At 34.1% G+C, this 11,571-nt stretch overlaps 1 protein-coding gene across 1 annotated transcript; it reads left to right on the top strand.

Annotated features, from left to right (window-relative positions):
* Window positions 1–300: 300 nt before the first annotated feature.
* LOC122309182 (L-type lectin-domain containing receptor kinase IX.1-like) lies at window positions 301–2,675 on the top strand. Its single transcript, XM_043122562.1, has one exon. It carries the CDS (start codon window positions 384–386, stop codon window positions 2,418–2,420), a length of 2,037 nt encoding a protein of 678 aa, XP_042978496.1. The 5' UTR covers window positions 301–383; the 3' UTR covers window positions 2,421–2,675.
* The last annotated feature ends 8,896 nt before the right edge of the window (window positions 2,676–11,571 follow it).

Raw genomic sequence — 11,571 nt, 5'->3', positions numbered from 1 at the left:
GAAGGATAACGGGTATGACAAGAAATTAATTAATGGATAAACTAATTATTCTCTTGCATATTGTACGTCCTTCAATTAATAGTCTTGCTGTGATGACAAAATAAATAAATCCATCTATATATATATACACACACATATATATGCGAGTACGTGCATGATGATCATACCATTCGGAAAAGTCCACTCGAAGGACATGGACAAGAAAAAGAAGGAGAATAACTCAAAGATTAAGAGTCAGTCGACGCTCCATTTGACATATTCAAAAGCAGCTATGAAAAGGATACAACGACGCACGCAAGAAATATCCTTCGCCACGGTAGCAACCACTTTAAATAACAAGCTCGTCTTCGTCTTCCCTTACCTGCACAATTGCTTATTTTCGAATGCCACTTTTTCCTCCTAAACTCTCATTGCATAATTCACTTCCCAATATGCATCTCAGCTGCAACCTTATTACTCTTTGTTTCTATCATTGGGTTTTTGTCAGTTACTTAGCTCTGTTCCATCTTCCTTTGAGCTATGCTCTATCATTCAACTTCCCTCATTTTACAGATGATGGTAGGCTGGTGTTAAATGGCACTGTTTCCATCCAAAATGGAGTTCTATCCCTCACCAATTCCTCTGTTAAAGATACCTCAGCCGGCAGAGCCGTATATTTTGAAGATATGCAACTTTTTAATCGGAGTACGGGTAAATTCACAGACTTCAATACTCATTTCTCATTTAAAATATCAACGGTTACTCAACCAGGCCAAGATGGGCTTGCCTTTTTCCTTGCACCCAATGGTTCTGTGCTCCCGGTTTATTCTGGGGGAGGATGCCTTGCACTTTTTAGCCAATGTGACAATTTCACCAAACCAACAAAAGATAAGTTAGTTGCTGTTGAGTTCGACACCTTCCACAATAAAGAATGGGATGCAATCGATGGTGAACATGTCGGTATCAACATCTATTCCATCCGATCAGAACAAATCAAAGATTCGGGCCGGAGTTTGAAAAGTGCATCAAGAGTTGATGCTAGTATCCGTTATAATTCTAAGGCCAACGAATTAAGCGTATCATGGACTTTCCCAGACGAACCACTTGTTGGTGGGATCGATACAAGCCTTTCATATCGTATTAACCTAACGGAAGTTCTGCCTGAATGGGTGTCTATTGGCTTTTCTGCTGGATCTGCCTTATACTTTGGGAAACATGACATCCTTTCATGGGAGTTCGTAACAAGTATGGAGTCATCACCGGACAACTTTGGTGTCGGATTGATTGTTGCTTGTGTGATTGGTGGGTTAATTTCAGCTTGTGGTGTTGTTTTAGTGTCGGTGTTTGCATGGAGGAAGAGGACTAGAGGAAAAGGAAAAAGGGGTACTTTAGAGAATTCCGAGTCCATGGAACGAGAAATGGAAAACGGTACAGGACCAAAGAGGTTCTCTTATATTGAACTTGTTCAAGCCACGAATGACTTTGCAGAAGATGGCAAACTTGGTGAAGGAGGGTTTGGTGGGGTTTATAAAGGATTCTTGAGCGACTCGGATCAGTTTGTTGCAGTCAAAAAGGTTTCTAGACGCTCCGTTCAGGGAAAGAAGGCATACATATCAGAGGTAAAAATCATTAGCAGACTGAGACATAAAAATCTGGTCCAACTTCTTGGTTGGTGCCATGAAAATGGCGATCTTCTTCTCGTCTACGAGTTCATGGCGAACAGTAGCCTTGATTTTCACCTTTTCGGAGGTAGAACAATGATTCCATGGGCAGTGAGGTATAACGTAACACTTGGTCTTGCCTCTGCGCTGCTTTATCTGCACGAAGAATCAGGGCAATATGTGGTGCATAGAGATATTAAATCGAGCAACATAATGCTGGATTCAAATTTCAATGCGAAGCTTGGGGACTTTGGGTTAGCAAGGATGATGGATGAAGAGCTAGGCGTCAGGACAACTGGAGTGGCCGGAACTTGGGGTTATATGGCACCAGAATACGTAAGAACTGGAAAGGCAACAAAAGGAACAGATGTCTTTAGCTTTGGGGTGGTGATGCTGGAAATAGCATGTGGAAGAAGACCAACAGAACCCGAATACGAGGGGCCTCACGTTCCCCTGGTTGCTTTGGTTTGGGAGTCGTATGGAAATCAAAGGCTTGGTGATGTCGTTGACAAGGAATTGGGCATGGAGTTTGAGATAAAAGAGACTGAGTGTTTGATGACGGTTGGACTTTGGTGCGCTCATCCAGATCAAAGTCGTAGGCCGTCTATAAGGCAAGCCATGCAGGTTCTCAATTTCGAGGCACCATTGCCAAATCTTCCAAAGAAGATGCCAGTTCCCAACTACGATGTCCCTGCAGAAAACCCACTCTTAATCCCACCGTTAACCAGTACAGGTGCTGCGCCCTCGATGTCTCATTCGTCGATCAATATTGGTCGTTGATTAGATACATCACGTGATTTCTTTCATGATACTGTTGATTTATGTTTAGTGTATTGTTTAAGTGGTCAGTTATTACCACATATGTATTTTCTTTTCATGTTAGGATGTTTGTTACTCATTGATTTAGTCTTCCTACCATGTTTGTAGCAGTTACTAAACATGGGCTATGTTATTGTTTTCAGTATTTTATTTTAGTTCTCTGTAAGGCTATTTAATAGCCAAGTTTGTTATTGAAATGATTAAGACGATTTCCTACATTCTATCTATGCAACCTTTTCAATTTATATTTCCTTATAATTGGTATTAGAGTCCCATCACAGGGGCCCGATTATTTAGAATTAACAGTCTTCTACGAGTGGTTTTAGTTGAAGATTGACGACAAAAGGTTTGTTTGTACAACCAGCAATTCTAAAGTTTGATGGCTACTACGATCACTAGGCAATACTCATGAAAAATTTCCTGCGATGACAGGAGTATTAGGGCTTGGTGGAGAATGGCATTACTGTAGTAGCAGTAGGTGTTGTTCTCATTGATGCACAAAGGAAGCACTTTGAAGATCAACAGTTGAAAGAATTGAAAGTTAAGAACTATCTATTTCAGGCATTAGATCGTTCTATTCTAGAGATAATTTTCAACAAGAAATCTTCGAAAGATATCTGAGACTCTATGAAGCAGAAATATCAAGACAAAACGTGAGTGAAACGTGGAAACTTGTAAGCTGAATTGCTCTTATCCATTCCAAACCTATGCAGTACCTCCAAAGCATATTTCTTTTGACTAATAAATATACCATCAGACTTTTGCAACACCTCAAGACCAAGGAAATACTTTATCTTGCCAAGATCAGTCATATCAAACTCATGCCTCATTGAATGTTTAAATTCTGCCAATATTGATTCATCATTTCTAGTAAAGATTAGATCATCCACATATAAGCTTGCGATCAAGAAGCATAACATTTCCTTAGAAAGGAAACTTTATTGGGGCTTTGTGAGTTCTTTTTTTTTTTTTTTTTGATATTTTCTTAGTGTCGGCGCTCAAGGAAGAAGAAAGGGAAAGAGAGAGGCGAAAAGAAAAGGAAAAATTATTTAGCATTTTCTATATAAATGGGGTGGATGGGTTTCGGGCTTCTCATATTAATTTCTGGGCTTTTCAAATGAAATAAATTAATACTTTAAAAATCGGTCCATGTAAAATAATATTATAAAAAATACCAACTCTTCATAAAATTGTTATAAAAAATACTGAAATCTTAAAAAAGTAAATATTAATCTTAAAAAAACATTAATCTTGAGCGGCATGTTATTTTCTTCAGTTTTATATTCTATGATTTTTGAATTTATTTATTACGTTTTAGTATTTGATATTATATTACTTTCCTTCTGACTATTTTACATATGATTAGTTACAAATTTAGAATAAAAAAAAAAAGCTTATTTTTTTTATTTATTAATGTTTCAAAAAAAGTTGTAAAAAATTTTGACATCAATTAAATTTATACATTTTTTTCTAAAACTAAAAATTAAACTGTATTTCAAGTTGTGCAGTTATGAAAATATTATTTAGTAACATATATTTGAACAATGTTAATACCGACTGTTCATAAAATTGCAATAACATAAGCAAATCTTAAAAAAATAAAATAGATATATAACATAAACGCATTTAAATAGCACTAATTTTGATGAAAACGTGGAATGAACTTGGTCCCGAAGCCCGATTGATGACCCGCATGTACCTTTCTCAATAGCCATCCATGAACAGTCCAAAAACTATGGATCATGGGGCTTGAAAGGTTTTACCACGACTTCTCAGCATCAATTTTTTCTGATGCGTTGGTCCAAGGCATGCTAGGTTATTCCCTTTATCAAATGGGCCGCCCCATGGTTACATGGGCCTTTAAACATATGGCCTTGGTTGGTATTCTTTGTTTTTTTTCTTTAATTTTTCTTCTTCTTTTTAGGCCTATTTTCGGTATAAAATCCGAATTACGTGTCTAATCATACAAGAATCAATTGGATAAAAATATTGGAATTTAAAATGACAAAATCATTGCTATCTTTGTGCTTAGCCTAACAAAAACTTTGGCAGAAAACACTGTTATTTAAGAAAAAAAAAAGAAAAAAACGACGCTACATCCACCCACAGTGGCCACTGGGTTTTATTCCAAAAAAAAAAAAAAAAAAATTTAACTACCTTAAACATTTTTTTAAAAACACAAATCGGTACACTAACTTGCTTAAGTTTTTATTTATTGTCTAAAACTTTTTATTAGTAAATATATGTTTAAAACTTTTTATTATATTTTGCTTAAGTTCTACAAATTTATGACCTCTTCTAACTCTGTTTGAATTTTTTTTTTCCGTCTCATTTACCATTTAATAATATTTTTTTCAGAAATGCTTCTAAGCGGTGGGGCTATTAATCACCCAAGAGTAGGCCTCATTTCACCGATTGCCACGTAAAGAAATACACAATAATTTCAATAGGCTCCACCATACAGAATATCATCTTTGCAAGAGACGTATTTGATTTCACCTAAGAGTCTTTCATCTCTTTCATTTTCCTTGCTGCCCCTCTCTTCTGTCTCTTTGCACCGCTGTCTAAGAGCAAACTCAATTCCATTGCCACCATCTCAGTCCGATGAGTCGATGACGACTGACCATCCGTTGCCTACCTTGGTTTTTTAGACCATATGACGGATTTTGTACCATCTCACCTACACAGATGATTTCGTCGTGGATATTTGAAGTCGGCTCCTCCAATTACCAATCTACGCAGGCTCTTCAACTTCAACTACCACTCTGCATCGTGGATTGCCTACAAGAAGGGGGTGCGAACTTCATTTGTGCACAAGACCGAAAATGTCTGAACTTTTGCAAATTAATGGAGCGAGACACACTTCCTTCTTCACAATACCCACCATAGAGACACTTCATATTCACATAGACCTAAATCTAACCAAACCTCTAAAATCCCCCTTTCTTAACACAAACAAGAAAATGGAAATTTACTTATTTTTCTAACCTCCTCTTTTTCCCTAATTTTTTTTTCTAATCTCTTTCTTTTTCCCTAAATTCTTTGCCACGGGCACAACCTTCTTCGTGAGATTCCTCTTTGTGCCCCTCTTAGTTGGAGGCTCTGGTTTTTTCGCCACCGAAGAGAACTTGGTTGCCTTGGCCTTTGCCACCTTGTCCTTCTTTCCTGTTTCAGAGAGCTTGTACAATGTCTTGATCTTGATAAGCTTCCCTCTCGTGGTCGAGTTCTTCAGTTGCAGACCTAATATCTTCTTATAGTTTGAGGGGAGTACGACCTTGTGTTTCTCCTTTATGTATATGAACTTTTGCAAAGGAAGTGTTCAGTGCGAAGGGGTAGCCGTGTGAGAGGGGGGTGCGAGCTTTAGCCGTGTGAAGGGGCAGATAGGAGGATGAGAGGGGAGGGGGGGGGGGGAGTGTGAACTCCATTCATGCACAAGGGCAAAGTTGTTTATGCCAATACACAATAATTAGATGCAGTACAACTATATGATAGCTGTGGTGAAAAGCCTAGGTGTCATTTATTTAGTGGTGGGCTGCTCTTGGGTGATTAATAGGCCGACCACTTCTATGGATTTCTCCATTTTTATTTTTTTTTAATCTCAACTGGTGCACGTTGTGCCCTTTCTAGTTTATAATATATACATATATAGCTTTATTTGTGCGAAGTGAGAAAGAGGTCTTTCTAGCCGTAAGGGATCAAGATACTGTTGAGCTAACTAATGCTACATACAGTCGTAGAATGCACAAGTGCCATATAGTTGTTTTAAATAAAAGTGGAGGTTCATTATTAAAAAAAATTAATTTCTTTTTACGTGAGTCTCGTATTTATTCATTTTCTTTCAAAGTAATTGCACAACGCTTATGCACTCACAACTGCAACTATTATTTCTTTATAATCATCCAAATCATTCCAAAACAAAATTAAAAATAAGAATCAACCTATGAGACTTATCCTTAATTTAAAATAAAGGAAAGGAGAAGATAATACATTATATATAATATATAGTCAATTAACGTTTTTGAACAATACAAAGGAGCAACGAACTTCTAGAGTGATTATTTACAAAATGCAACTTGTTTTTGAGTATTTTATACTCCAAGGATACCTAAGATCGACAAGACTATTTATTGCAAACAAGGATAGCTTAACGTACCACACTACTATTAATTTAGCGTATGAGTCATATATAGTTGATCTGCATGTTATACTAAAACCACGCTAGCAAATGCTTTCCCATGCCAAGCACATCTAATCCAAAAGCCATGCCATCATTTTATCAGTCCTCCAAAATATTACAAACAATCTATACTTTTTTTTTCTAACATGGGATGCCAATAAAAGGTAAATTGTTGAGATTGGATAACTTAAAATTATTCTTTCTAAGTGGGTTTGGAACAAGTTGAAGTAGAAAAAAAAAATAAAAAGGAAAAAAAAGGAGAAGTGTGAAGTAAGACAATATTTATTGTTGTTTGTATAAATATTTCAAAAAATTAGATGTAATTCTTATTTCTATCTTTCTCCCACTCGAATCTCTAAAAAATTGAGGACCTTAATTCTAAATATACATATAGATTATATAGTATCTAATACGTATAGGAATTGCAGAAAATCTACTTCAGACATTGCGGACTTAGATCGATGAGGAAACGTATCGATTTTACTAATTCACTAGCTTTTCCTTTTCATATCTCGATGTGAACAGTTTCTTTCAGCCCTAGTTCTCTACTTATCGAGCCCAAGAAAGTTTTTATTACTTTCAGCCCATAATCATTAATTCTCAACACTGAAAGTGGCTCTTTACATATTTAGGTGGCGTTTTCTTACCAATTGAAAGCTTTTTTTTTTTCCCTGTCGTTTGAGCCTTGAAGCGTTGTGGCTTTGTCACCTCATCAGATGGCTATATTCTCACATCAATTACGAATAAATTTGGGTTGAGATGCCCAACTTGATTTCGGAGTGTTGATGCCAAAAATTAGCACCAACAAGTAGAATGGAATCTAGCCCATGGGGGTGGCCCGGTGGTCGTCAGGGCATGCTTGAGTTCATCCATAAATAGAATGCAAATAAGAGCGAGACACTGATTTCCATAGTTCGGTATAGAGCCTACGTCCATAGGGTGTTGGAGAACAAATTCACTATAATTGGTGAGTTTACATAGCCCCTTCCCTCTTTGGAAGGAGTATGTGTAGAAATTACAAACGATCTCTCTCTTAAATGGTTTTCTCTAGTCCTGGCATCTACGCTAAGAAATTCGTGGGTTTTGCTCTAGTATTACCACGTAGCACACTCCACCATCGATACGTGAAGATTTCAAACAAATGATCAACCACGTTGAAGAATCCGTGGAACAACCGTACTAGATCCAAGATATTTTCGATGAGGTAATATCGCTTCCGCTGTGTACTTTGATCTAGTATTTCTAACAAAAAGAATATCTCATCTCATCTCAATATCCAAACACCACAAACAAAAATATTTTTCAATTTTAAATTTTTAACTTGTTCATCTAATCATACAATTTTTTCAAATTTCCAAACAAAATATAAAAAATATTTTATTTTTTTCAAATCTCAAAACAAAAATTATATTCTAACAATATTTTAATTTTATAATGTTTTATTCAAATTTTTGTTTCTCATTTTTTAAAATTTCATAAACATCTAATTAACTCAAACTACTATTTCACTACTATAAAGGAATTTTTCCCTAGGCCAAGGGCCCAAAATGTAGCCCCAGATACACGAGGGGCCTAGACCGATCAAACAGTCCCTCGACTCACAAAGGGGCCTAACCCCAAAGTAAAGGGAGCAAATGAAACGTTATCCTGGCCTCCCCCTATGCTGCCCAGCCCCAGGAGGCCTAAGTAGGGGTGAGCATCGGCCGGTCCGGACCGGCAAAACCGACCGGACCGGCACTGTTTGGACCGGACCGAATTGGGTCCGGTCCGGTCCGGTCCCATTTTTAAGGGACCGAAAAGATTCGGTCCGGTCCCGGTCTGGGAGTTTTTCACCCCGGACCGGACCGAATAGAAATAAAAAAAAAATATTATTTATATATATTATTTATATAATAGTTGTTTATAATTAAATTATTAATTATATAATTATATATGGTATAAAAAAATATTAATAGTTTAATATAGACTATCGTTATACTAATATAGTTATACTAAATCACTATAACTAATACTTCAACAATAGCTATAGTGACCTATACTAATAGTCTACTATTAATACTAATATATTATTATATAATTTATATAGTTGTACTAATCACTATAATTAATACTATGTATAGCTATATAGTATATTTATCACTTTAATTAATATAATTTAAATATCACTATACTTATATTTAATGAATATATAAAAATTATTATAGTTAATACTTATATAGTTATACTAAAGCATTGATTTACCATAACTAATATTACTAATATATAGCTATATTAATGGTCTAATACTATTATAATTTGGATAGTTATACTAATCATAATAAATTAATAACTAAATCACTAGAAATATAACTATATATATTTAGTATGAATGTATTATTATATTATTTAATATATAATTATAATATATAGTACTAGTATATATTAATATATTATAAGAGTTATAGTATAAATATAATATATAAATTATAATATACTAAATCACCATAATAGTAACTAATACTAATATATAGTTATACTAATAGTCTACTATTATATAATTATACTAATCACTATAATTAAAACTAATATATAACTATACAATATACTTATATAGTTGTATTAATACTATTAGTCTATTATATACTCTAAAACTCAATTCTAATATAGGCTATATAGTTATAACTAATACTAATATTTATATTAATACTAATGATGTAGAATATAGTTATACTAACTAATTGATTCAACATAACTAATATTACTAATATAATATAGCCAAATTGAATTATTAATAGTCTAATACTAATACAATTATATAGTTATACTAATCATAAATTCATAATAACTAAATCATTATAAGTCTATAACTATATATATTTAGTATCAATGTATTACTATATTCTTTAATGTATAACTATTAACTATAATATATAGTACTAGTATAACCGATCAAAAATATATATATAATACTAGTATATATATTAATGTATTAACATATTATAAAAGTTATAGAATAAATTATGATATATCATATATTTGTAAATTTATAATAGTATTAATATAGTTAGCTTAATATATAATATGTTAGTATTAAATCACTATAACTACATAGAGTATTAGTAATAAGAGTATTACTATTATATAATATAGTATTACATATAGTATTACTATCATTACATATAGTTATTAGTTATAGTATTAGTACTAGTATAGTTATTAATACTAGTATAGTTATTAGTATTACATATAGTTACATATATAGTTATCACTATTACTATTATTATATATAGTTATTAGTTATAGTATAGTTATTATTACATATATTTATTAGTTATAGTATTATTACTAATAGACTAATAGTATTAGCACATTACTAATATATATATATAATAGTATACTATATGTATATATATTAAATATATTACAATATAATTACATAAATATTAAAAAAAATGTCATTAAATATTAGCATATTACATAAATATATAGTTATCACTATTACTATTATTACATATAGTTATTAGTTATAGTATAGTTATTATTATATATATTTATTAGTTATAGTATTATTACTAATAGACTAATAGTATTAGCATATTGCTAATATATATATATATATATAATACTATATGTATATATATTAAATATATTACAATATAATTACATAAATATTAAAAAAATGTCATTAGATAAAAAAAAAAAAAAAAAAAAGTCAACCTCGGACCGAATGGACCGACCGGACCGGACCGGACCGAATAGGACCGGACCGGTCCTGATGGAGTTCGGTCCGGTCCAGGGTGGGAAAACCCTGGACCGAATAGGTCCTGTCCGGTCCACAAAACCTCCTCGGACCGGACCGAACTCACCCCTAGGCCTAAGCAAGCATGCAGGCAATAAGCACAGGAAGCCATTGATCCCCTGACAACGGGTAAGGGATGGATTTAACGGAATCGAGAGCACACTTGCCACTAGGCAGATGGGGTAGAAGGTCAAGCCACATTTTTGACATCTTACTAAGGACGCAATTAAGGTGTCATGTACTTTTGACACAGCGAATGTGCAGCCGACCCCCCGAAACCAGGTATATAAGAAGATCTTTAGGTATTACGAGCTCTCTCTGAACTCTCTACGTATTTGCATTAAACTCTAAAATGATACTAATTTTGGCATCAGAGACTCCCTGGCCACCATGACGACTTCAATCTTGTTGTATTTTCTTTGTGTCTGCAGGCTCAGGATCGAAGACCCGAGTTGCTGAGAACTTGGCTCAAAGACATGCAAAACACAACGTTAACAACTATCATTTACAAATAATTTCATAGATCATCCATCTCATTTAACTATCCAAACCATGCCTTAGATTTGCAATGTTTTAATTTTGGACATCATTTTTTTTTTTTGTTTTTGTACAAATGAACTATCCGCTTCTTTTCTCTTCCAACTAATTCCAATATTAATTTCATTGAATTGGAAGGTCGTTCAAATAGTGCTGCATGCAGGATAGCAATAGCATTTACGTACAAGCGGGGCGCAGCAATGCGGAACCCGTCTTAGGTCTTCGCCATTATATTAGTCATCGCGTACCTAACGGGCAAAAGTAAATGCTCTTCCACACGAAAAAGAAAACTGGGCAAGGCACTTATTTTGAAATGATTATATCCTGCATGCTAAATAGACTCCAGTGGGCAGCTGCCTAGATGACTGAGACTATATATATACAATTTTCTTTGTAGAAATAAATCACTGTCAGATCAAGACAGCTAGCTTATATTAATTGTTTGGAGAATTTGTAAGACATTAAAGAGGCATGGGATGCATACATCCATGATCTTAGTTTACTTTGATGTTAGTCCGGTCAATAAATAGATCGCCATAATAAAGCTAGAAGAAGTGACGAGGAAAATTAACGAAATATACATATAGCACTACTAGTACTACTCCTCCCAGTTGTAGTAC

This window comes from Carya illinoinensis, chromosome 5, assembly GCF_018687715.1.
Source record: "Carya illinoinensis cultivar Pawnee chromosome 5, C.illinoinensisPawnee_v1, whole genome shotgun sequence".
NCBI lineage: Eukaryota > Viridiplantae > Streptophyta > Magnoliopsida > Fagales > Juglandaceae > Carya > Carya illinoinensis.
This window is presented reverse-complemented; position numbering and strand designations above follow the sequence as displayed.